General features: G+C 42.4%; 2 protein-coding genes across 2 annotated transcripts in view; one reads left to right on the forward strand and one right to left on the reverse strand.

Moving 5' to 3' along the window:
- The window catches only part of egfem1 (EGF-like and EMI domain containing 1), a 60,030-nt gene that overhangs the window by 5,328 nt on the left and 27,654 nt on the right, over positions 1-27,048 (reverse strand). Inside the window, exons 14-37 of the mRNA XM_085184303.1 lie at positions 26,764-26,892; positions 24,788-24,916; positions 24,298-24,426; positions 20,540-20,674; positions 20,053-20,187; positions 18,894-19,019; positions 17,410-17,541; positions 16,989-17,117; positions 16,768-16,899; positions 16,311-16,439; positions 11,777-11,905; positions 10,966-11,094; positions 10,551-10,679; positions 9,446-9,574; positions 8,979-9,107; positions 8,748-8,876; positions 7,004-7,135; positions 6,671-6,799; positions 5,724-5,852; positions 4,529-4,657; positions 4,107-4,235; positions 3,797-3,925; positions 2,902-3,030; positions 2,635-2,763 (exon numbers count right to left, since the gene is read on the reverse strand). Coding sequence (XP_085040429.1) covers positions 2,635-2,763; positions 2,902-3,030; positions 3,797-3,925; positions 4,107-4,235; positions 4,529-4,657; positions 5,724-5,852; positions 6,671-6,799; positions 7,004-7,135; positions 8,748-8,876; positions 8,979-9,107; positions 9,446-9,574; positions 10,551-10,679; positions 10,966-11,094; positions 11,777-11,905; positions 16,311-16,439; positions 16,768-16,899; positions 16,989-17,117; positions 17,410-17,541; positions 18,894-19,019; positions 20,053-20,187; positions 20,540-20,674; positions 24,298-24,426; positions 24,788-24,916; positions 26,764-26,892 — 3,114 coding nt within the window. The remainder of the gene's footprint in view (positions 1-2,634; positions 2,764-2,901; positions 3,031-3,796; positions 3,926-4,106; positions 4,236-4,528; positions 4,658-5,723; positions 5,853-6,670; positions 6,800-7,003; positions 7,136-8,747; positions 8,877-8,978; positions 9,108-9,445; positions 9,575-10,550; positions 10,680-10,965; positions 11,095-11,776; positions 11,906-16,310; positions 16,440-16,767; positions 16,900-16,988; positions 17,118-17,409; positions 17,542-18,893; positions 19,020-20,052; positions 20,188-20,539; positions 20,675-24,297; positions 24,427-24,787; positions 24,917-26,763; positions 26,893-27,048) is intronic.
- LOC146504244 (EH domain-containing protein 2-like) lies at positions 21,156-24,298 on the forward strand. The gene is made up of 6 exons (XM_085184318.1): positions 21,156-21,624; positions 21,746-21,922; positions 22,037-22,134; positions 22,518-22,930; positions 23,033-23,197; positions 23,304-24,298. The coding sequence occupies exons 1-6, from the start codon at positions 21,404-21,406 to the stop codon at positions 23,862-23,864; spliced, it is 1,635 nt and encodes a 544-aa protein (XP_085040444.1). The 5' UTR covers positions 21,156-21,403; the 3' UTR covers positions 23,865-24,298.

Here is a 27,048-nt window from a genome sequence, read left to right on the forward strand (position 1 = left end):
TTAGGCAGATAATCTGTAGTCCTCTCATGTAATGATACATGGTTGTCTGTGTCTACAATACTGTGCAAAAGTCTTGAGTCACACCTCATTTCTTTATATTGTACTTTCCTGTGATTTTAAGTAGTCTTGATAGTTCCCCAGGCTTTCTGAAGGTCTTTCAAAAGCATTTTCACTCATTGGCTATTTTTTCAGTCTTTTTTTCATTCCAATTCTTGTGCCTGATCAATTTTAGAGGAATGTTTTTTCATTTTTTTTTGTTTTGCGATATAACAGACAACTTAGCAGAGAACTAATTTTGAACTGTATTTTCAGGCCCTTTGCTATGAGCAGCTTTGTTCCCTCTTAACTGAATCTACAAAAAATGCAATAGACAGTTTGACAGACATAACATAGTATTTTCATGTACCACCAAGGTGGGTCCCATGAGTTTCATAGATAAAAGCGTGATATGAGATATATCATGCAATATATATTATGCAATCTATCCTAAAAAAAAAAATGGGGAAACTTGATAAATGGTATTCAAAACAAAGAAGTGGAAGGCCTAAAACCAAATCATTTTAAAAGTGATGGAATGATCATCAGATTACATCAGATTTTGATCCACTATTCAATACCATCTGGAAATGATCTGATTGGCAATGGCTTCAGTTTTCATATGACAATGATCCAGACACACTTACAGTGGGGCAAAAAAGTATTTAGTCAGCCACCGATTGCATCCACTTAAAATGATGACAGAGGTCAGTAATTTGCACCAGAGGTACACTTCAACTGTGAGAGACAGAATGTGAAAAAAAAAATCCATGAATTCACATGGTAGGATTTGTAAAGAATTTATTCGTAAATCAGGGTGGAAAATAAGTATTTGGTCAATAACAAAAATACAACTCAATACTTTGTAACATAACCTTTGTTGGCAATAACAGAGGTCAAACGTTTACTATAGGTCTTTACCAGGTTTGCACACACAGTAGCTGGTATTTTGGCCCATTCCTCCATGCAGATCTTCTCAAGAGCAGTGATGTTTTGGGGCTGTCGCCGAGCAACACGGACTTTCAACTCCCGCCACAGATTTTCTATGGGGTTGAGGTCTGGAGACTGGCTAGGCCACTCCAGGACTTTCAAATGCTTCTTACGGCGCCACTCCTTTGTTGCCCGGGGCGGTGTGTTTTGGATCATTGTCATGTTGGAAGACCCAGCCTCGTTTCATCTTCAAAGTTCTCACTGATGGAAGGAGGTTTTGGCTCAAAATCTCACGATACTTGGCCCCATTCATTCTGTCCTTAACACGGATCAGTCGTCCTGTCCCCTTGGCAGAAAAACAGCCCCATAGCATGATGTTTCCACCCCCATGCTTCACAGTAGGTATGGTGTTCTTGGGATGCAACTCAGTATTCTTCTTCCTCCAAACACGACGAGTTGAGTTTATACCAAAAAGTTCTACTTTGGTTTCATCTGACCACATGACATTCTCCCAATCCTCTGCTGTATCATCCATGTGCTCTCTGGCAAACTTCAGACGGGCCTGGACATGCACTGGCTTCAGCAGCGGAACACGTCTGGCACTGCAGGATTTGATTCCCTGCCGTTGTAGTGTGTTACTGATGGTGACCTTTGTTACTTTGGTCCCAGCTCTCTGCAGGTCATTCACCAGGTCCCCCCGTGTGGTTCTGGGATCTTTGCTCACCGTTCTCATGATCATTTTGACCCCACGGAATGAGATCTTGCGTGGAGCCCCAGATCGAGGGAGATTATCAGTGGTCTTGTATGTCTTCCATTTTCTGATGATTGCTCCCACAGTTGATTTTTTCACACCAAGCTGCTTGCCTATTGTAGATTCACTCTTCCCAGTCTGGTGCAGGTCTACAATTCTTTTCCTGGTGTCCTTCGAAAGCTCTTTGGTCTTGGCCATGGCGGAGTTTGGAGTCTGACTGGTTGAGGCTGTGGACAGGTGTCTTTTATACAGATGATGAGGTCAAACAGGTGCCATTCATACAGGTAACGAGTGGGGGACAGAAAAGCTTCTTACAGAAGACATTACAGGTCTGTGAGAGCCAGGGATTTTCCTTGTTTGAGGTGACCAAATACTTATTTTCCACCCTGATTTACGAATAAATTCTTTACAAATCCTACCATGTGAATTCATGGATTTTTTTTTTCACATTCTGTCTCTCACAGTTGAAGTGTACCTCTGGTGCAAATTACTGACCTCTGTCATCATTTTAAGTGGGGGAACTTGCACAATCGGTGGCTGACTAAATACTTTTTTGCCCCACTGTATAATGCAGTAAAAGCACACAGTGCAACACAATCATTGATGGATTGGCCTCCCCAGAGCCTGAACCTCAACATTATTGAAGCAGTGTGTGATCATCTTGACAGAGAACAAAAGGCAGACGACATCCAAAGAAGAGCTTTGAATGTCCTTCAAGAAGCCTGAAGAACTATTCCTGAAGACTACTTGTATTTTGCTTTGTATGCTGTATTTCCATGTATGTTTGCAGACTTCAATAAATTCCTCCACCTATTTCCCATTTACTTCCACACATATGCAAAAATTAGAGGTTGCTCAAGTCTTTTGTATAGTGCTACATCTCATAGTGCAAGTATCTATTTTCTTCGTGTGTTTACCTTCACTACACGTAGGGCCAAGCCAGGTGAGCGGGCACAGGCAACGTCCATTCACCCTATCACAGCGGGCCCTGTCAGAACAGCGACACAGCAGGGAGCACTCAGGGCCAAAACGGTCTTCGTCACAGGCTGAGAAAAAAAAAACGAGGCACAGTGAAAGAAATTAGGAAATTCGAAGAAAGGAAAGACGCAAGACACCCAAAGTGATCTTTTTTTGAATATCTATTTTGGATTTAAGTGAATCATGTTAATAAAAGTAATATCTACTTTTTTCACATCTGTGCCCCGTTCTTCCTGGGGGACAGAGACAGCGTCCTGTCGATGGGTCACATGGGGCCTCGCCAGCACAGTCACATGATCTTTCACAGTTCAGTCCAAAGCTGCCAGCCTCACATCCTGAGAAGAAAAAACAGAAACATTCACATGCATACTTTGAATAATGCAGTAATGATCATTCAAGTTCTTCTTTAACTACACGGAAACTGCTTCATTAGACATGAATAAACTGGGAGTGCACTGAAACCTGCTAGTAGTTGATAACACATGTATACATAAAAATATCCTTTTAAACATTTTAGAAATTGAAATTTAGTTCTTAGCACACATGCAAATATACATTTAATGGAAATGAATTGATTCACATACTAACAACAGCATTTAGTTATAAGAAACTGTGCATAAACATTTTCTCAGATAGACACAAACACCCTGATCGATCCAGGTCAGTGGCTACCTTCTAGCTGCTCTTCAGTGCTCAGTCCCATCTCCTGCTGGTACTGAAGTGGCCATTAAGGCACTCAAACTGGGGCTGAGAGCCCCATGAGCTTGCAGGAGGGCATGAGGATGTAACAAGAATGCATTAAGCAGTAGGGAAACACCTGTCTCTCATCAAATAACCAGCCTGCCTGCCCACCTACCTAACAGCCTGTCTGCCAGCCACCACACACTCACATTTTGCTGGAAGTCTCTCATTCATTCATGCTCATATCTCCCCATGTACAGTCGCAGCTGGCTATCCAGGTGGCCATTTAACAATGAGCACAAACATGTGACTGTGAGCACTGCTGTGTTTTAAGTCTTCGCAGACATGCTGAATTACAAATATCCCTCTTTGTTACTCGTTTAACCTTTACTCCCATGTAGTTGCATGTAACATACTTACGTCTTTGGCACTGTGAGCCATGGTAGCCCGGTGGACACGCACATTTGCCTGTCACAGGACCGCACGCTTGCAGCACCTTACAAACGCAGGTGTGTGCGCAATTCACTCCAAAAAACCCAGATGGGCACGCTGGGAGGAACACAACACAGAGGATTTAGGTTGGTTAAAAAGGTGTTTTATCTGGATTCATTCAGTCTTCTATGTGACCAGGGGAGTTTGAAAAAGATCTACATTTCATAACGTCAACGGGACTTCTAGTAACCTTATAACCAAGTTTTCTTTTCTTTATTTCGAGTGAGGGTTTGCATACTGTGTTGACAGGAGTGGCCGTAGTATCCTGCAGTACAGCTGCAGCTGCCAGTGAAGCGGTCGCAGGTCCCATTGTTGAGGCATGGACAGTCTTGTGCACAATCAAGCCCATATTTACCCTGTGGACAGGCTACACACACAGACACACACAATGGGTTAATAACACTAGAAAGAAATGTGACATATAAGCCTGAGTGATGATTAAAAAAGTAAAAAATGTGTGCATCAAACATTAAACACTGAAAACATTATGAATGAATACATCTTCATAAATGCAGACTGAAGTCCATCATGTAGCTAATAATGGGGAAACTACTGCAAACTACTGCAATATAAAGTTTGTTGTTGGCTTTTAATTTGAAATGACCACAATCAAATTTTGCTGAGTTTAGGATTTTTTTTATTGTGGAATATCTGGAGTACCTGTCTCACAGCGGGGTCCGGTCCAGCCGAGGCCACACTTGCAGGACCCATCACTGGGGTCACACAAAGCCCCGTTCCGACAGCTGCAAGCGTTTCTGCACTGCATGCCATAGCGCCCCCTGGGACACACTGGAGAAACAATTTTCAGGAAACATCATAATACAGAAGAACTCTTCTGTTCAGCAAAAGCACTAGTGGGTGCACCAAACCTAAAACACACACAGTGCACAGCTCGCGCTCTCCCTTGTCTCTTTCACACACGCGCGCACACACACACACAAATGCGACTGCACTAACCACGCTCGTGTTTATTTAAGCAACAGTTTCTAAAGAGATGGCAAAGTAGCCTAATTTGGCGCTGATATAAAAGAATAATCATGTTTCTCTGGGTAATTTAGATTGGGAAAACAATAAGCAAGCCGTCTTTGATTCCCCTGTTTATTTATTTGCTTCCTTGCCAAATCCAGCGACACGGAACACAGAGAATGAGCCACTTTAGGTTTATGTAAACATTCAACAAGAGGAACTTAAGAGGTGGTATGTCCAAGTACATGCAGGAGGCTGAAGACGAGAACATTTAGTGCAGGCAGCGCTGGAAATTCCCCGTTTGCAATTCAGCTGAATTGCTGATAAAAGGAGAGATTAAGAAAACTCAGCTCTGCCTCTGTTTAGTGGGAATAAAAGCCCTGTGATCATCGCAGCGCTTACACTGAGGAAATGGAGAATTTGTAACTTAAATACACAGGGAAAATGTTGAAAACTACACCCTCATTTCAGTGGTTGTTTCTCATTTCTAGTTAAGTGTCCTGTTTCTAAAGAACTCATTAGAGCCAGTGGTTCCTAATGATGCATGGCAGTCTCAGTGGTGACTCTCTGTAAACTCGAGAGGATTGTAAAAGAAAAATGTCTAAATATAAAGCCTGTTTGATATGTGTGATATGGTTCTGCTTAAAGTTGAACAGCGAGGTGACACTTGTAATCTAGCAGTCATTTCTTCTTGCTTTAAAGCTGCTGCAAAATGTTAAATGTGCCAGTATGCATCCTGTTTAGAGTCAGTCTTGAAACTACTCTTGTAGTTCTTTGAATATAATTATCTGATGTGCTGCACTGTTCTTGCCACTTTGCATCTAAAATTCTGAAGATATATAATTTTGCACTAATATACTGCAAATAAACATCCTCATTTTAACGTTACCTTGCTCGCAGGACAATCCTGTCCTACCAGGGCCACAGATACACCTCCCAGTTACTGGGTGACACTGTCCTCCTTCCCCACACGTGCACATCTTAGCACAGTCTTTCCCATAGTATCCACTTGGACAACCTGCATGAATAGATATGCTTTCATTCATATGAAAGAACAAATTAAAAGCTATGCATGTATTAATTTTACAGGCATCTGCATTACTTCAGTTGATGTCGACCAGAATTTTGTAACGCAACATAAAGAATGGTTGTATCGCAAAAAAAGTCTCTAAATCAATCCAGTTAGATTCAATTTTATTTATATAGGACTGAGTCAAAACAACATTGACCTCAAGGCACTTTATATTGTAAGATAAAGACCTTACAATAATACAGAGAAAATCAAGGTTTGTCACTTGGTGACAGTGAGAAGGAAAAACTCCCTTGTAGCAGGAAAACCCCCCCAGTAAAACAAGGCTCAGGTAGGGCAGCCATCTGCCGCAACTGGTTGGGAGTGAGGGGAGGGTGACAGGATAAAAGAAAGACTGTGACTCCAAATAATCAAGCTATAAGGGCGAGTGTGGCTCAAGAGTTGGGAGTTTGCCTTGTAATCGGAAGGTTGCCGGTTCGAGCCCCAGCTTGGACAGTCTTGGTCATTGTGTCCTTGGGCAAGACACTTCACCCGTTGCCTACTGGTGGTGGTCAGAGGGCCCGGTGGCGCCACTGTCCAGCAGCCTCGCCTCTGTCAGTGCACCACAGGGTGGCTGTGGCTACAATATAGCTTGCCATCACCAGTGTGTGGATGACTGGATATGTAAAGCGCATTGGGGTCCTTAGGGACTAGTAAAGCACTATATAAATACAGGGCCATTTACATAAGTAAAAGTAGGCAGAAATATGACTTGCTTTGTTGCTCTTTTATTGGAGGACAAGGACATTCAAGCTTTCTTGACTTACTTGAGCTGCAGTCGCTGCCTATGAAGCCAGGAGGACAGTAGCAGGAACCAGTCCTGAAGTCACAGCGACCACCATTGATGCAGCTGCACCTGGACTTGCAGTTCGGCCCAAAAGTCCCCGCTCTACATCCTACAGAAAAACCAGACACACAAAACTATTACTGGCTTAAATTAAACTTATCATTGAGTCATGCAAATCTAAAGTGTAGCCAAATATGTACTCTGCAGCAACCGTTATTTCATTAGACTTCCTGTTTTATTAAAAACTAAATGAATAATAGCAGGTGCGTCTTATTAGCCAGTGGTTGCAACAGAAGATTAACAGTATACTTACTTAGCCCACATTGCGGCCCATAATAACCAGGCAAGCAGCTACATTTCCCCGTCACCGGATGGCACTGCTCTTGGTCTCCTGAACACTGGCACAGCTTGCTGCAGTTTTGTCCGAACACTCCAGCAGGGCAGGCTAAAATGATCAAACCGGCAGCACATCACACACATCAACACAACAGAAGAATGTAAGAAGCAATTTTTGGGATCATTTACCTTCTTTGTTCAAGGGTGAATGATAAATCTTCGATGCACAGGTCAGCTGAACAACTAACCTCTCATGGCTGGATCAAAGACAGCGGTAGTGTATTATGCTTATAATTCAATATCTTTATAATATATATATGTTTGTGTGTAAATATATATTATGATTTTTTGTTTGTCTGAAGCTCTCCAAGTGTCAAATGGAGCGCAGAGATTGAGGTGGGTTGAGTCGGCTGTGTTCTTACCAATGGAAATACTGATACTGATTTAGGAATGAGTGCTGCCTGAAGAAGAGTGCGAGGCAGGTTGTGAATCAGTGTAAAAAGACCTAAAATGAACTTTGTGCTGGGGTGCTTACAGGTAGCTGTGTCGGGTATTTGCCTTCTGACCCGAACCTACCATTGGTAATACCTAAAGACGTTTGGGGCTGCAGTGCAGTTTAAAAGCATGTTAATTAGTAAGCTTTTGAAAATCCTATTGTTAATTTTTAGCCTAAAAAGTGTGTGTTAATTAAAGCTTTGTTAAAAGAAGATACATATTGCTGGATATAAATAAAATAAATAAAAATGAAAAGGAATGAGCCTCAAATGCAGTCTTAATTTTTCATTGTTATCCCTGATGAAACTGAATCCCTGAAACATTGTGCAGATATCCATAGTGCTGGTGAAATTACGGCAGCAGATAAGGCCTTTATGCACACATTCAATAGTATGTGGGAACAAAGACGCATGCCGTTTCCCTTTCCTTCCTCAGATTATCCTGCGAACATACTGGGACATTCAGTATTGACTGCTAATGACACCAAAACTCGCAGCAACTTTCCCTGGTGCCCAAACCCAGGCAAACACAGAGGGACATTCTTTCACACACCCTGTCTGCATACATACATATGCGCTCATCACAATAATGAATGAAGTCCCCAGACAATCAGTCATAGGGAACAAGATGAATCTGTGAACCGAGCATGTTTTCGGGTGAGACCGCAGCACTAAGCTACTCAGTCAGGCAGCAGCAGGCAGCGTGGGGGACAGATAAGAAAGGACTCCAGACTAAAGAGGCAATTACGGTGCTGTCATTATGCATGTCTGCCTTCCAAAAGCCCTTATCCGCCGCCGAGGAGACAAAAACAATGCCTTCTGTTTTACTTGGCAACCGGTGTGTAACATTTATCAGATGTCTGGGGAGTGTGTGAGGAGAGGAAGGGAGCTGAGGCCGTAAGGAAGGGGAGGAGGGTGGGTGAGTAGAAGGCGCGGTGAAGGGCTGAGGAGTGACGCTGCTTATATACACTCCTTAAGGGTACGGTTTGAATAATGAAACATTCTCACAAGCACACAATTGGTTTGTTTCAAGGCGACAGTGTCTTTAACAAGGTAGCTAAATGGCCTCAAATGTAAGCCATGTAGGTATACTCTGCTGACTACCTGTTACAGGTAAAGGACATTAGTGAAAGTCTGTGGATATTTAAGATCTAAAAATTGAGCAAGCAAGCCACTAATCACCTCATGATTAGAATTCATTCAGACAGGTTTTGTTTTCCTTCTTACTTTTCTCGCAGCCAGCCCCTGTGAGTCCAGCTGGGCAGCCACAGCTCCCCGTCTCATGGTGACAGGACACTCCAGCCTGGCACTGACACCGCTGGGCACAGGAAGCACCGTAGAACCCCGGGAGGCAGGCTGTCAGTCAATACACACATCACACACACAGTCACTTCACTCTTATATTCTTTAGTGCCAGTTTCATTCAGCCGCAATTTCCTCAGTCCTGTACGCACTCACATTTGTCACACCTGGCTCCTCTCCAGCCTGGCACGCACTCACAGCGGCCTGTCACATGGTGGCAACTCGAACTATGGGCACAGTCACACCTCTGCTCACAACCCTCCCCGAAGAATCCCTTAGAACAGGCTTCAGACAAAAAACACAAGCGCTCGCGGTTAGCATGCAACATCACAGCCAAGGATGCACTTTTAGAAGATGTTTACCTTTTATATGCTTGGAAGGCTAACTGCACAAACTGTTTTGACATACCATGTTATATGCTATCAGCTTCTTTTCCTGGAGTAAACAAACCTTGCTGCTTTTCTGCTGCTGATATCCAAATGTTAGCAAATGGAGCACAGGGGCATGCCTGTCTCTCATGATGTTGAGAGACAGGCTACAATTTTATGTGTCTTTGAAAAAACCCCGCATCAGCAGGTACTCGATTATGATAAAATAACTATGCTGTAAGTATAGGAAATCACCTGACTGGCAGAGGTCTCCTGTCCAACCACGGAGACACACACATTTTCCTGTCACTCTGTCGCATCTCCCCCCATTCATACAGCGGCAGACCTCGGTGCAGTTCTTTCCATAACGTCCTTCTTCACACTCTGGGACAGATGGAAAGGTTAAGAGAAAAGTTCATTCAAGTAATAATTTATCACATAAATACAACATGGCTTTTCCAAGGCACCAAATTATGAAGACAGGGACAGAAAGACAAAATATTTAATCAAGAAAAAAAAAGTTCTGTTTCTCTTAGCTTCCCTACAATGTGCTTTGACTATCTTTCTATTACATACACCTTTTGAGTAGTGAGTTGGACTTTCCGGTTGCCTACAGAACTGCCTGTTTCACCACATAGATTCAACAAGGTGCTGGAAACATTCCTCAGAGATTGTGATCCACACTGACATGACACAGTTGCTGCAGATTTGTCAGCTGCACAAATCTTGCTTCTGTCAGGGCAGCTGTGGCTACAACTGTAGCTTGCCTCCACCAGTGTGTGAATGTGAGAGTGAACGAATAGTGGAATTGTAAAGTAATTTGAGGGCCCCAAATAGCGGTATATAAATGCAATCCATTATTATTACTGAAGTGCATTTGCTTCAAGATTTGATGTGTTGTTTGTTCAGAGATGCTCTTCTGCCTTCCTTGGTTATAATGAGTGGTTACTTGAGTTAATGTTGCCTTCCTGTCAGCTTGAAGTGGTCTGGCCCTTCTCCTCTGACCTTTAAAATCAGCAAGACATTTTCTCCCAGACAACTGCCTCTCATTGGATATTGTCTCTTTTTCTTGCCTTTCTCTGTAAACAATAGAGATGGTTGTGTGGGAAAATCCCAGCAGATCAGCAGATTCTGAAATTCTCAAACCAGCCCATCTGGCACCCACAACCACGTTTAACGCTGCTTAAACCTTTCATCTCCATTCTGATGCTCAGTTTTAACTTTAGCAGGTGGTCTTCACCATGTCTACATCCTTAAATGGAATAAGTTGCTGCCATGTGACTGGCTGATTAGATATTTGCATTAACTGGCAGCTGGAAAGTTGTGAACACAGTTTAATCTGTAGTACTGTCAGACTCACCCAATTCACAAGCTGCTCCAGTCCATCCCAGTGGGCAGGAGCACCGGCCACTGATCCTGTTACAAGTCCCTCCATTTTGGCACAGACATTGACTTGAACAGTGCTCTCCATATTGTCCTGCAGGACAGGCTGAATACACACAACATAGTATAAGCATTTGAGTTTTGACTGTAAACGTTCTATTATATTTTTCTAGCCTTTCTTATATCATGAGTTCATTTCTGCAAGTGCAGTAACTGCGCCAAGAGATTCCCGAGATAGATAACATGACTAACGTCGGTTTTCAGAGTCTGCTGACTGATATTTATACTGTCAAAAAGTTCTACAACACAGCACAGTGGTTTGAAAAATAGACTTCTTTGACATTACGTTCATCATGCTCAGTAATTAGCAGTTTAACTGATGAGCCACTCACGCAGTTGGCACCTATCTCCGGTCCACCCAGCTGTGCAGCTGCATCTCCCAGTCACATGGTGACACTGGCCTCCGTTCTGACACTCACAGGTCTGACTGCATTGCTCTCCAAACTGACCCTCTGGGCATTCTGCCACACACATGCAGCCACACACACACATTCAATAATATTCGAGTTGCATTCCTAGAAAACAGACGTGATAGCTAATTTGTCATTTGAGACATTATGGTTTTTAGCACCCATATTGTAAACGCAGTAATAATCAAAGTCCAAGATGGCATTTGGGGTTTAAGAAAGAGGAAAATGCAATAATGACAGAGGTGCATGATTAAGTCATGCTCGTGGCTTTCTGCTCACTCTGGTTCTGGTAGTTAGAACCACAAAATGGCTGTGGGCGAGAGGAAAGTCTTGAATAAGACTTCAGAATGACAGACTAAGGACTTTGGTGGGTATTTCACTGGCTTCATTAAAACAATGGCATGAAATCCTCAAGAAACTTCAGCCTGAGAACACTGGTTAGCTGCTAAAGTCTCTTCCAAGTTGAGCTCTCTCTTTCCTAATGTTGATCGCTATATACATGTGGGTGCATTTATCCAGAATAGACTTCAATTAAACCATGTATGCCAGAGGGCACTCTTGTGCTCCCTCCTTTCTCCACCCTTACCCATCCCTAAAAAAGTCATTGGCAATGTCTCATTATAGAGATAATTGTTCACAAACACTTCATAGCTGAGTTTAAGGAGAGGATGTCGTGATGGGCTGCAGTGAGGGCCTCCCTCACACCCTGTTTTAATGATGTGGCTTCCATTACCCAGAATGCAGTGTGGTCCTGCCCAGCCGGCGGTGCACAGGCAGGCTCCTGTGATGTGGTGGCAACGGGCACCGTTCCTGCACTCGCACATCTGGCCACAGTCAAGACCGTAAAAGCCGTCCGGGCACACTGTGGGCCGAGATAAAACATCCGACTGGTTAGAACTGGCAGCTTCAGAAAAAAGAGGAGAGGAGAAGGTTTAGATGCCAATATTTTTTTATTTAGTTCTTTTTTTTTTCCTTTCCCACTCTCGCTCTGTTCCCCTTCTTCCTACTTTCTCTCTCTGTCCTACTGAAAATACCAATATCAAATTGCAGTACCACACTACGGCTGTTGCAAAGCGTCTGCGTTCGTTAAGTGAGCTCATGTCCCACATGTGTGGTGGATCTGGGCCACATCAAACGTTTATGGCGGCTCGGAGGCTGTTCCCTCTGGGAGGGTGGGGGGGGGGGGGGGGTTAGAGAGGGCACAAAGAGCCGGTAAATAGAGCACCTGCTGAGTCCACAGGCCCCACCAACACTCGACAAAACAAAGCCTGGTGTTACTGTACCCACACACATACACACACACGACAGTGCTGCTGCAGATGCAAGGTGATGCCAGTTTAAGGTCTGTTTCCCATTCTCAAGGAAAGTTAGAGAAATCGCTCGAGTGTGTGTGTATAGTCAAGTGACACTCACAGAGTTTGGTAAACACAGTGCCTCCCCATCCAGAGGAACCTAGCCAGAGGTTGAGGGATGAATGAGCCTTTCCACTGCTTGGATGTAAATATTATCTGTAAGCATGACTTCACAAGAGCAGGAAAGAATGACTCTGTTTATTCACGGCCTATATTTTTGATCGGTCAATTTGTCACCGTGGAGATCACAGGCAAACTCGGATGATAGTCGTATCCTACAAAACAAAAACTTCACCCACACGGGTCTTTATTTATGGGAACGCTGCTATTTCCCCGCCAAAGCATGGACTGACTGACATTTCTCTCTTCGAGTACCCTCTTCTGTTTCCTTTTGCATTAGTGTGCGAGAAATGGTTTGCATAGAGTCTGTCCAAATTATCTCAGCAGCCAGCAGCTCTTTCATTCCGTTTATATACTACTTCTTCTGTGAATAAGGAAAGCAGAGCGCAATGTGACCAAAGGAAGCCACAAATTGGCAAAAATGTGTAACTTGGTGGTTTCATGTATTATAAATGCCGCATTAGTCAGGGTGTTCCCCTACGGTTAATGCATCATACCCTCCTGCTCTCGCTCAAATTGATGACGGTGTCCACTCCTCCTCTTTTTCTGCCTCAAGGCCTCAAATTGGGAAAAAAGTATCTTTGCTGCTCAGCAGTTTCTGGCATGGCCGTCGTTGTGTTCCCACGCTGACAGCATGACGTCTTTGACTCTCTCTGTAGTGGTTAGGCTGTGATGTTATTAAAGCTAGCCCACTGAGGATGCTGTCATTTTAATGCAGCTGTACATTAACTCTGTGGTAGCAAAATCGTCGGTTTATTGTCTGCTGTTTATTATTATCATAGCGCTTGCTGACACCATGGCAACAAGCTGGCATTGCTTGTCCTGCAGGAAAAAATGCCTTAGTGCCATTACTTTGATATATCGCGAGCACCTCAACACATCTCTGCTGCTAAAATATAAACAGAAAGCATCTCAGATGAGTCATGTTCCCTTTTAATAAGAGGAACAATAAGCGCATCAACAGATGTAGCAATTACTCTCCTTTTCAGCGGACAAAGTTTACAGCAGCGCGCACACTTTATTTTAAGTCTTTAGGCAGTTGCACAATTTTGAATGACAAACTTTGTATTTGTATACACCAGCAGGGGGCGACTGGTTTCCATATTAACCACAGAGCTGCAATCTGTCATTTGATATGAGCCCAGTGTCTGCTAGTGTTTGTAAATGCAGAGTCTTCCCTCTGAGTCTTTGTTTATAGGTAGGAACACAGGATTCGGTCCACCATCACACACAAACTCACACACATACTGTGTGCCATCATTGAAAGACTGCATCTCGAGACTAAATGAGCTCTTTAAGACAGAAGGATTATTTCCAGATCCCCGGTTGTGTAAGAGCCACTGCTGTCAGCCCATAAAGCAGGTCCAGGGACCACACAGCCAGGGAGAGCAGACCACAGAAATAGAGCGGATAGAGAGAACTCAGAATAGAACTTCCTGGTTCTATTCAGGGTCTGCGTACACTGAAAGAGGTCAATGCTGCAACAACAAAACGGCCCGGTTTCTTCAACAAGAACACGGATGTTCAATGCTCCTCAGACCACAGTTCTTTTTTACTGCAACAAAATGAACTCTGTTTTTTTTTTTGGGGGGGGGGGGGGGGGGGGGGGGGTTTGATGCAGACATCAAAGCTGCGGACCAGAAGCGCGGAATGATCGGCTTTAATTGAAGAAGCTGTGTGCTGGATGCATGTCAGGCCTCTTTCCTCCAATAATACTTGATGGGAATGCTTAGCATCAACCTCAGAACCACAAGAATGCTGAACACAACAAGGCCTTTGGCCTTATCAAGCTATCTGAATCTTGTGGAGCCAGCTACTTTTGTGAATAGCAAGATCTAAGTTCTAATGAGAAGTCATTTTGTTCCCTTTAATTCTTTAAAACCGATCAAGTAAAGAGGTCTGGACGTTGTCAAGCCAAGGCCTCTTCCTGACTTTTCCTGAAGGAAGAGGCTCATTAGAACACTGAGAAACTGGACACCTTTGTTTGAGGGGAATGGGCCTTCAGAAACTAAAATCCAGTCAGAGTGATAGCTCCATTTCTACAGCAACGTCCAATCAGACTGCAACCATTAACCTGTTATGACTAGGGATGTGAAGCTCTCCTCTGGTGTGGCATGGCTGTGATTTACAATGCCCTGTGTACTAGGGAGGCGCTATGAATTTCTGGAACTAGTAGTACAGTCACAGTAAATCTTTTGCTTTGTAATAACAGGAGGCCACTTCAAGTCAAAACAACTCTATTACATCGTTAAAACTCTCAGACTGCCGTTACGTCTTGTAGTTCAGGACAAATACAGGTGAATATTTGTTATGTGAAAGGTTTGCTATGGCAGGGTGCTGATACAAATTATATCTTGGAATTCTGAAATGGTTCGCTCATGATATTATAAGGACAGCGGGACGAGTCACGGGATTTGGCGGACGCTTCACTGAAGTTGGAGAAAAGATTGAAGAATGTCCTGCAACACCCTCTAGTGATGAAAAATAAAAATGTCAGCAGGAATGTTGTTCAGTGTGGACCGTTTTAAAGACGCAAAGTGTTAATGCCATAATCTTACATAAAACTAGAATCAGGAATTACATTTTGCAAAACATTTACATTTGTGATAAAAAAAAATGATTGGCCAAAATATATTGGTAGTGATTTGGGCTTTTTAAAATAATTTATTAATGGTAAAAATAACTGACTGCAACTTCCTCTTGCTCAAGCTAATATATGCTGATATTATGTCAAATAAAGCAAAGAAAAACATTAAATCCTCAAGAAAGAGAAAGTGATATATTCTCTACTTTGGCTTTAATTGCGTATCTAGAACATTAGTGATGTCATGAGCTCACCATGTGACTCATCACATGGTATTGCTTTGTGTATGTTTTTTGTTAAGACTGGTCATTATAAAAATAAAGAGAATTTGCAGAAGGTCATACATGGGACACACAAATCTGGTTTCACTAAAGAAGTGATTCTTGTGAAAACTAAAAAGTTCCCATAAAACTTGACCTTGAGCATGATTTAGGCAAAAACTAAGTAGGTGATCATTGTGTGCAAGGTTCACTAAAATCTGACGAATCGTGCAATGTAGTGCATAGATGGATGGACAGATGCATCATAATCTCATAAACACAACAGTCCACCGGAGGGATGAGCTGAAAACAAGAATAAAGTCAAAGGAGTGTGTTTATCCATGATTTGATCAGTTCAAGTTTGCAGGGAAACATTTAAATTACTTTGCTTAGCTAAAGAGGATTGACATGGCATTCTATTAAAATGAGACATCCGCTTATGACGGGACTGCCACAGACATATTTTGGAGTCAATTGTGAATAATGTTGCATGGTTATCCAGAGTACCGGAATTGCAAAGGCTTTCATTTTTTCTCAGGGATGGACTAAGTTTTGTTCGCATGCAGCTGCAAGCGAGGGAGGCAGAAGAACACGGCGGATCTCAAAACATGGATTACTTCTGGAATTAGGTTTAAGAAAAAAAATGATCCTAAGGGTTTATTCTTGAAGTGAGAAGGAACCAAAATCACTGTTAATAGCTTAAAGTACATATAAAGACACAATTATAGCCACATTTGTGTCTAATAATGCAATTAAAAGTTCCTTAAATCAAACTTTCACTCTAAAGCCAGTATACCAAAAAAAATTGTACAAGTGATTTAATAACATTTTTGAGATTTTTAAGGCTGTAGCAAGGTTGGGGCTACATAAAACAGACATATCAGGAACACAATATATATTTATGTAAAGATATAAGATCAGAAATAACATCAGAGACAACACATGGCTTACTTTTTTCACAGAAGGTGCCCATATATCCAGGAGAGCACGTACAGGCTCCGCTCACATGGTCACAGAGGGCTCCATTCTCACACTGGCACAGCTGGGCACAGCCCCAACCATAAGTGCCATTCATACACTCTGTGAATTGGAGCATGCACATTACACAGTCTCTTGAATGTCCAACTAAAAAAATGCCAATCCAAAAGAAAATAAACCCAGAAGACTCCCCACATGTGTCTCCATCTATCATTTTAAACAGAGATTTATATAACATGTAAAATCTACAGTTATACAGTATCAGGATCAAATAAAACATTTAAACTGTATTGTGCTTGTTAAACATAAAATCAAATATTCCAGAAAATACTGACTGTGGTGCTGTAACTGAAATCACCCCACGGTGGCAGCATTTAGTAAAATATACAAAATGAGACAAAATGATTTACTAGCTAAGGCAATAACTTACTCTTTTCACATCGGTCTGCTGTGTAGCCGGCCTCACACGCACACTGACCACTGACTGGGTCACAGCCCAGAGACTGTTCGTGGCACTGACAAGAACTGGTGCACCCTTGTCCCCAGAAACCAGGATGACATACTGCAAAGATTACAGTGAAGGGTGGGTTATTTTCTCTTCTACTCTGTCAGATTTTCTCTTATTTTTGTCTCATTTGTTTACATTCTCACATGTTGCGCAATCGTGGCCTCTTTTTCCAGGAGGGCAAATGCATTTCCCAGTCTGTGGGTCACAACTGGCATCAGGGTGGCAAGAGCAAGGTGTTAGACAGCCTGGTCCATGGTACCCAGCAGGACACTCTACGCAACACAGGTGATTAATCAGACAACTGATTCTGTCACAAGCTTTCTATAATTACATTTAATTAAAGTGTTCAAGCAAGTCGAGGAGATTACAGTAATTTCAAAATCCAAGTGTGACATCATCATTTTTTGTTTCAGTTTTTTAAAATTTGAGGTTGAATAAGTAAAAAAAAATGTTGCATGCCTCATTAAATATATTATCATCAGCATTAAGGTCAGCTACATCTTACACATTTGGTTTATTAAATGATTTGTTTGTTTTAATCTCAGAAATTTCATGCAAACTCACTGTTTTGGCAGAGCTGTCCCATGAATCCTGGCTCACACTCACATGTACCGGTCTGCTTGTTGCACGAGCCTCTGTTCTGGCACTCAGGACAAGAAGACTGGCACTCTGACCCCCAGAATCCATCAGGGCAGTCTGGGAAACAGCAAGTACCTTTCACTTTGATAGAGCAGTACGCAGTATTTATGTTTTTAACTTCTCCGATTTAATACACATTCAAACATTGTAGAAATTGTAGTAAAGTGTAGTTTTGAACCATCCACTATTTTTTTTCAGACTTTTTTGTCATTTAAAGTCATCCTGAGCAATAGTGCTCAAGACTTTTGGTAGGTCTCTCAAAGCTTTTCTTTGGTCATTCACTGCTTTTTAGCTCATTTTCAGTCCAGTCCTGAGATGAACCAGTTTACACAAAATGCAAAAGACAACACAGTTTGAAAGGAATAAAAAAGGTATTTTTACACCAACAGAGGTAACTCCAAGAATCTGAAACCTTTCCCATATCGTCATGGTGAGCAGAAGAAGTGAGAGTCCTAAAATGATACTTCAGAGCAGTAATTGAAAGTTGTCCTTAAGAATCAGGAAAAAAATCCAACAAACATCTGACACAGGACCCCAAAAATCCACCTGACTCTTCAGATGAACAAGCTACTGCTCACTGAAGCCTCATCAAAAATGGTGTCAGTGTGAGGATGGCAGTCAAGAAATCATTCTTATGGAAGAAAAAAACAGAGAGAAGAAAGGCTGAGTTATGCCATACTACACAAGACCCACACTGAAAATCAGTGGCAACAGGTCAGGAATAATGAATCCAAATTTGACATTTTTGGTCCAAATTATTGTTTATATGTACGAGGGAGGTCGGGGATCTTGTAAAAAGTGATGGAGTTATGAAAACATGAGATTTTGATCCACTATGTAAGATCATCTGAAAAGTACAATCATACAACGATTCCAAACACACTGGTAAATCAATAAAAATATACCCATATGGAAAAATAACACAATGGATCACTATCAGTTATGGACTGGCCTCCGCAGAGCCCAGACCTCTACATTACTGAAGCAGAGTGGGATCATCTTGACAGAGAACAGAACAAAAGTCAGCCAACATCCAAAAAGAGCTGTCTTTCAAGAAGCCTGGAGAACTATTCCTGAAGCCTGCTTAAAGAAATTAAAAGAAATATTGACTAAGGGAGTTCATGTTGTTTAAAGTTCGTCATAAAAAATATTGACTTACAAGCTTGTTAGGTGCAGTGATGTATTTAAAAATGTCCAAACATAACATGGAAACCCAGTATATAAGGCAAAAAATGTTTGTACAATTCTATTTATGTTTTTCCAGCAAATTAAAGGAAAAGAGGGATGGCTCAAAACCTTTGCACATTTCTGTAACTCTCTGAGAGGGGTAACAAATGTCCAGCCTGCAAACAAGAAAGATAATTGATTGTCTTCTTTCTATTAATATAGGACATTGCAATAATGAATACCTTCCTGGCACGAGTGTCCCATCTTTCCATCAGGACAGATGCATTGTCCAGTTATGGGATCACAAGAAGCTCCACTGCAATCACAGGTCAGAAGACAGTTTTCTCCATAGCTTCCAGCTTGGCAGGCTAGCAACACAAAATACACAACAGACATGATGTAACAGGAGAAAAAATAAAAGACTGGGTTACACAACAGTGAAAAAATGATTAAGAGAGGCAGCTGGACAAGTGAAAATGTTGAAATCATAATCACTTGATGCTTATTTATTCAGCCTCTGCCAAAAGCTCCTGCTGTAATAACTGAATTAAATCGCCTCTGTCATGACCTGGCCTGCAACTTAAGCTATGGACAACCTAGAGAAAAAGGAAAAAAAACACTTTTATTTGGGTTGCAAACCCAGCAAGCCTAGGCTTGGACTGTGCACTAGTGCTGACACATGGTAACTCTGTTATCTTAGTCCGCTCCACAGAGACACAAAGTGATGTTTTTACCAGAGGCTCCTGAGAAATATTCAGCATCACTCTAGAGCACAGCACAGAGGGTTGAACTTTCCATCAACCAGCAGAGTAAACAGCCAGAGGGCACCCTGCTGTACAGGAACCCTACTTTCTAGTTGTGTAGTTTGTAACAACAAGAACACCTGTACTGACCAGGTGAATTCATAGAACACCTTTGATGCATTTCACCTACTACATCCACGTGATGAATAGAAGAAGGAGGCGAGGATAGAGGAGTAAAGAAAGATCTATATGCTTTGCGGGAAATTAAAAATGTGACAAAGCTGGGCAAACACATAACAAAATGTGCTGCTTTGAAAAAGGCACACAATTGCACAAGCAACAACTATGCAAACTATAAGCATGCGTGCTGACACGTGTCAGTATGCCGGCCCACGCAGTTCACAAATTCACACACATTATTACACTGTGCGGTCTTTCACTATAAAAGCTGTGACCACATGAGTGCACTGTGGAATCGCGCTCTGTGGCGAACACTGCGTTTGCAGAGGTTAAAAGGAACGAGTGATATTATTAATGTGAGCCAAACATCTGAAAATAACTGCACTGCATACGTTAGACATCAAAATAACTGAACATGTGCTCTTACGTTGGCTTTTACAAAGTGCTTTAAATCTTTTTTTTGTATTTTTTTGCTTACCCAGTTGACAGTTATGTCCGTGAAGCCCTGCAGGACATTGCTGGCTGCACTCTCCAGTCTTGGGGTCACATGACCCTCCACCTGGACAGTCACATGGCTGCTCACAGCCGGGCCCGAAAAAGCCTGGATCGCATTCTACAATGAGACACGCAGATGCATAAAAGATTAAGATGGTGTGCAGTCTCTAACCAAATATCTTGGATACCTTCATCGAGTAGAAGTTTGATTCTTAAAGACCTCCTAAACTCTTCTTCTACACACTATTATACTAAAACTGTACTGCAAGGAAACAGCAAGACTCCCCTTTGCAGCTGACATTAGAGATGTGTTACTGCAACTGGAAACATATTTGTTCATGTTTAGAACCTTTAAAACAGCTGAGAAAGTAATACGCCCTCTTCTATTTTCAGCATTTGGCCTGAAAATGTAACCAAACACAAATCTTAACCACTTCATTCCTGTCAAGGAATAAACTTGCTTTTTATACCTTGATCACATCGTGGGCCGTGATATGCAGCCTTGCAGAAACAGCTTCCCGTTTTGGGGTCACAGCCAGTGGAATGTTCTTGAACACAGTTGCACTCCTTGGAACAGCCCGCTCCGTGCGTCCACCTGGGACAAGCTGAGAGGTTTTAAAAACAGACAAAAAAAGGCTGATAGTATGGAAGTAGAAGGTTAGATTATCCTCTTGTGTTTGAGTAATATTACACAAAATACGTTCATTAGACTGATAGCTGCAGAAATGCTGCACTAAACCAACTTCACCTTCTGTTGTCTAAAGTTTAGCTGGTCACAATTTCATGGAAAAAAGGAAAATATATTGAAATTAAACATTCTTTGCTATCGAAATGCACTTAAGTATGAGCCAAACAAACACACCCAGTCACCATGTTATGACAACGATAGATTTCTGCTGGCTGAAGTCATGTGACCGCTGCCTCCTGTTTCTCCTGATTTATTGAACTTTGACTCCTCTGACTGTTTTTGCAAGTACTTTAATTTCTGCTTGTATATAAAAGCATTTAATAAACAGATTTAAGTTTTGTGCATGACCTTTAAGTCTGACAATTGTTACATCCCTGTGGGTGAATCTTGCCAAGACTGTCCCCGCACAGCAACAAAAGCTGAGCTGCACTCCACCCTGTCCCTCTCGATATTGGCTTTATGTTAGGTGCAGCTGCAGGCTCCAGTTACACCCTCTCCACCCTCTCTAACGTCCCGCTGCAGGATGAAGCAGACAGCTGTGAGAATCTGATAATATGCCTTGTGCACATTCTTCCATCATTTAGTTGGGTCTAAGAAGAGCGAGCAGCTTCCACGCTGAGAAATTAAGAGTAAAACTGCTGTCGCCATGTCCTTCCGGAGGCTTTGGAGCACCCCGAAAGCAATGGGGGACGTCAACATGGTGACAGAGGAGCTGAAGAATCTTTATTACAAGCGGCTGCTGCCAGTAGAAAAATACTATTCTTTCCATCACTTTCACTCACCAAGCTATGAGGACGCAGACTTTGACAACAAACCGATGGTGCTGGTGATGGGTCAGTACTCAACAGGAAAGACTACTTTTATCAGGTAAGCTCAGGACTTGGATCATTAAAAAGAAAAAAGGAAAAAAAGGATCTGCATGCATTAACTTGCCATGTTTTAAACAAAGGGAGATAACAGTGCTGGTTTGCACCATGTGTGTCTCAAGGTATCTCGTAGAGCAAGATTTTCTTGGTAGCAGAGTTGGGCCAGAGCCAACCACTGACTGCTTCACTGCCCTCATGTATGGAGAAGTCGAGGGAATCATCCCTGGGAATGCCCTCACGATGGACCCGAAAAAGCCCTTTCGCAACCTCGACCCTTTTGGAAATTCGTTTCTGAACAGGTGATGAGCGTTCACAGAGGAGAATTCCTGTTTGTATAATGTACTGATAGGATTATGCTTTGCCATTATTCCTATAAATGAATCAAGTAATCCTGAAATGCATCACATTTACAGGTTTCAGTGTGTTCAGATGCCAAATCAGATCCTTGAGAGTATCAGCATAATTGACACGCCAGGCATCTTGACTGCTGCTAAAAGAAAACTGAGCCGAGGTGAGGCTGAATGTCTTCTAATTTCCCTTTTAGTGCCAGAGGAAATTAACAAGCCTTTGCTTCTATTAATGTTGGAGCAGAGTGATAAATGTAGTAGGCCCAGTGAAGTAGGAACATTTCAGCCAGCAAAATTCAAACACTTGAAGGCAGAAGCAAAGCTGATGAAAGCAGTATGACTTTGGGCTGGCAGGAGATAAGCTGAGAGGAACTGAAAAGCCTTTGCTTCGTTTTATGGACACATTTTTCAGTGGGTGTAACCGAAATGGCTTGAAACCAGTGAGGACCTCTGGGATGTGTAAAACGTTCCTCGATGGCTTGAGGCTGTGAGGCTGTGTTACATACAGTCTTAATGAAACCCCTATGTTTCTGTTCCTTCTCCCCAGGCTATGACTTCGCAGCAGTGTTGCGCTGGTTTGCAGAGCGTGTCGATCGGATCATCCTGCTGTTTGACGCGCATAAGCTGGAGTTTTCTGATGAGCTCACACGAGCATTCGGGGCCCTGTGCGGTTATGAGGACAAGTTGCGTGTGGTTCTCAACAAAGCTGACAGGGTGGACTCTCAGCATCTGATGAGAGTGTATGGCGCCCTCATGTGGTCACTGGGAAAAGTGTTTCGAACCCCTGAGATTTTACGGGTTTACATCGGATCCTTCTGGTCAGAGCCGAGGCAGATGTGCGACCACTACCAGCTGATAGAGTTGGAGGAGGAGGATTTGTTGGCCGATATAAGGAACCTGCCACGCAACGCTGCAGTACGCAAGCTGAATGACCTGGTGAAGAGGGCGCGCTTAGTGAGGGTCAGAAATCAGCTGTTTCAAATTCCAACCGGTACTTTGCATATACATTTACAAATCCAGCTGCTGTGGTGACCTTTGTGACTCTCTTGTGTTTCTTCACAGGCTCATGCACACATTATCAGCTATCTGAAGCAGGAGATGCCAACCATTTTTTGTAGAGAAAGCAAGAAGCATAATCTGATCTACCAGCTTCCCGTGATTTTTAACAAGATTCAGCAGCAGCATCGTGTCCCAGCTGGCGATTTCCCCGACTGCACAAAGATGCAGGTCAACAAAACAACTTCTTTGATTGTTGTTTAAATACCATATTTGTTAGATTTCATTTACTCTAATGTTCTGTGTTAGTCTCACATGCGATTGCACATATTTTCAGGAGAAACTTTTGGGGCAAGACTTCTCAAAGTTCAAGAAGCTGAAACCGAGCCTTATGGCCTCCTTGGATAAACTCCTCAGCACTGACATCGCCAAGCTGGTCCCCTACATCCAACAACAAGAACAGAGAAAGAGATCCCTCCACGGAGTGCTGGACGGGGAATTTTTGAGAACATTCAAGCCCGAGCATTACAGCAGAGACCCGTTCAAAGAACCTCCCGTAGATGAGGGGAGCGAGCTAGATTTCGATGAGTGGGTAGTGGAGAAATACAAACCCAAATACGATGAGATTTTCTACAACCTCAGTCCAACTGAGGGCAAACTTAGCGGAACCAAAGTCAAAGAGTGGATGACAAAGACTCTTCTGCCCAACTCTGTGCTCGCTCACATCTGGAGGCTGTCCGATGTAGACGGGGATGGCATGCTGGACGATGAGGAGTTTGCTTTGGCGGTCCACCTCATCGAGGAGAAAGTGGAGGGCCACTGGCTCCCCAGAGAGCTGCCTCCACACCTGGTGCCACCATCAAAACGGCTAAGTGAAGCAAGCGACGTGTCGGTGTGAACTTGTCATCCAAAGGAAACGGAAAGCTGAGAACGTGTATTCATTACAAGTAAAATTAATGCAGATTTTTTACAATGTTGGCAGTTTGAGTACTATGAAAACTGAAGTGTGTGTGTGTGTGTGTGTGTGTGTGTGTGTGTGTGTAAACCTGAAAACGTATTAACAGCTGACACAACCTAAAGCTTACTGTTATTGGTTATGAATGATTTGATTTTGAAGTATTATTCACACTTTTTTTTGACAACTACGTTATTATTGTCATCTTATAAGGAAACACAACAGTAAATATTGTCAGTTGCATGGACAGTCTCTCTTCAGCTAATGCAGTAAAAGTTTCATATTTCCTGACTGATAAGCTTTTCTTTAATATGTGACATTAAAAACATTGACATTGCTATCACCAATATTTTGAACTCTAACAATTCTCACTCACCCAGGTGGCAAAAACGCCCATATAATCCTGGAGGGCACAGGCAGCCTCCATAGAGACGATGGCAGTGCACACTGTTGGGACAGTTGCACTTTCTTCTGCAGTGCCTCCCAAAAAAACCCTTTGGACAACCTGTGAGCAAGAATAATGCCAAATGAATTAGTCCCTGCTTAGATTCAAAAATACAACAGAGCCCACATGCCTCATTTGTGAGAAGACATCTTTAATAATGGTAATGACTCATTCAGCACACACTGAAGCAGAATATAGGGCAGTGATTTCCAAAAACTGGGATATCAAGATGAATGTAGTTACTTATAAGATAATCGCCCTGGTATGAAACAGCATAAATCTTTTTAATGACTTGTCAGTTTTAGAGGATAAAAGCATTCTGACAGATGTCTAATCACATAGTCAAATTCATGTGGAGGGGGTCGCAAGCAAACTAGACCCAGGTGGTTGCATGCGTCTGTAGGAATGCGTGTATACAAACCATCCTCGCAGAGCAAGCCTTGCACCCCAGGGGGGCACAAACACTTGCCAGTCACAGGGTCACAGGAGCCTCCATTCTGACAGCGACACAGGCTGTTGCAGGCCTGCCCGTAGCTCCCCTGTGGACAAGCTGAAGAGAAAGGAGATGAAGATTTTTTTTGGCTCAAAAAAAGTTCAGTGTGGAAATCCAAAGATATATATATTTTTTTTTTTTAATTTGAAAATAAACACATCAAAAGCTAGAGTTTTGGTCTAGGCAGTAAACACTTTCAGCTTCTGTCCTCTCATTTCTGGTGTTGTGGGTTTGCCTGACTTTCTTAATCTCAATGGCCTTGTTAGCAGTTCTGAGAAGACAGCTGGCTGTTTAAGACGTGCTCAAGTATTCGAATCCATCAAGTTAACTGCTGCTTAACTTCCATATCGCAGCTTCTTTACAACAGTTTTATATCGCAGGATGAAATTGTTTAAAATAGTGTAGCAACGGCAGCACCCTGTGGTATTGGAACAGGATAAGAACAGGAAAGAGTTCAGAATGAATGAATTAATATATAAATGAAGGGACAAGACGTATTTAGAGAAATCATAATAATACATGAAAAAGGCAGTGAACAGGTGAGTAGGCAAGGGTGTCGTTTTGTATTGAGGTACACTCTTGACCAGGTTCTCCCTAGAAAAAAAGTTTGTAATCTCAAGGGACTTCCTGGTTAAATAAAATAAATACTTAAGGCATCCTGAGGCAACATGTATAACAAAGAGAGCTAGTTTTAAACACCATAAATACTTGTAATGCTTCAACAGCAGTATTAAGAGTTGGCACACTGCTTCAGCGATATGATTCAAATATAATTCAATTATTTGAGAAATGGGAAAGAGTAACCCAGTTAATTATATATTTTTTATATATATACAACTTCATACAATAAAAAATGTTATATGTCACATTTTTTAAAGGCCAAACATGGCCCATATTTTTTTTCCTTATAGCCCCCTATGTTGTTGCCTACTGCATCATTCCCCATATCTTTGCCTCAGGCAGCAATATTCCTCATCTACTCCACCTGAAAATGCTGCCCAGGCCCATCACCTTCAGGGTGTGCATCTGAACACTGCCTCCCTCAGACTCTCGTTTCAGATTGCTTCTAATGGACTTATCACACGTGGCTCTCCTCCTCAGGTTCAGACCAAAAGACAGCCATTAATCACAGAGCTGGATGGGAACAATGAAGCTTTGCTTTGTAACCCAGTAGTGGACATCCTTGGCCTCAGGCTGTGCTCTTGCTGTGGGTCCTGGCTACACTGTAGTAGCAGACAAATTGATTCCCCTGGCCCTCTTGTGTTCTGGAGCCCATAAACAACACAGCCTCCCACACAGGAGCCGTCAGGCTTTGATACATGACGCTGGATCGATGCACACGGGGAGCTATGTCATCTTTCTTTAACTAGACCATACTGCTAAAGGCAGTTCAAATAGCTCTGGGAAAACATGTGCCTTGTGATACAATCCAGGCTATGTGCATGCCTGTCTATGCTGTACTGTTCAATGTACAACTGAATCAGATATTTGATCTGGACATGACTCATTCGCTTTGGTCAATTTTCCCATACAAATAAATAAATAAATGTCTCCGCTTCATCCCTTTCTGTCTGAAAGTGAGATGAGAAGATAATCATGTGCCACTTAAAATATGGAGCCAGTTTCCCCTCTAAGGCTTTGTCATAATGTGTCATTTGTATAAGAAATACTTTTATAAAGCCACAATTTTTTAATTTTTTGTGCAAAATAAGCCAATGAGATATAGCCTAGTATTTAGAAATCCCACCATATAGTTTTTATTACTTCTGGATGGAGCAAAGTCATCATGCTAAGCTAACTTGCTAAAGTACACTGATGACAGGTGGCACATGATTTAGCCCGAAGGACAGTGTTTGTGTTATGAAGGAAAGACGTCACTTCAGAACACTTTTAAAGATCCTCACTCTCGTTGCAGATGACCCCCGTCCAGCCAGGCGAACATTCGCATCGGTCTCTGTTTTCGTTGCACGCGCCATGCACGCAGTCTTCACAGCTTACACTGCAGTCCTCCCCAAATGAGTCATCTAGACACACTAAAAAAAGGAAATTCCAAAGGAAATTCCTGAAGATCATCAACATTTAATAGGAAAACAAAAGGAGAGTAATAAAATAATAGTGATCTGGTCAGGCACAAAGTGCAGACTCAGCCCACATGCTTTGTTTTTCTTGTTTCGGGGTTTTGTTTTTTT

This window comes from Neolamprologus multifasciatus, chromosome 14 (assembly GCF_963576455.1).
Source record: "Neolamprologus multifasciatus chromosome 14, fNeoMul1.2, whole genome shotgun sequence".
NCBI lineage: Eukaryota > Metazoa > Chordata > Actinopteri > Cichliformes > Cichlidae > Neolamprologus > Neolamprologus multifasciatus.

Excerpts from the sequence above, each read along its gene's own strand:
- LOC146504244 (XM_085184318.1), top strand. The coding sequence starts at position 21,404 with ATGTCCTTCCGGAGGCTTTGGAGCACCCCGAAAGCAATGGGGGACGTC. Across the intron at positions 21,923-22,036 it reads GGAAATTCGTTTCTGAACAG|GTTTCAGTGTGTTCAGATGC; the intron begins GTGATGAGCGTT and ends TCACATTTACAG. Across the intron at positions 22,135-22,517 it reads TAAAAGAAAACTGAGCCGAG|GCTATGACTTCGCAGCAGTG; the intron begins GTGAGGCTGAAT and ends CCTTCTCCCCAG.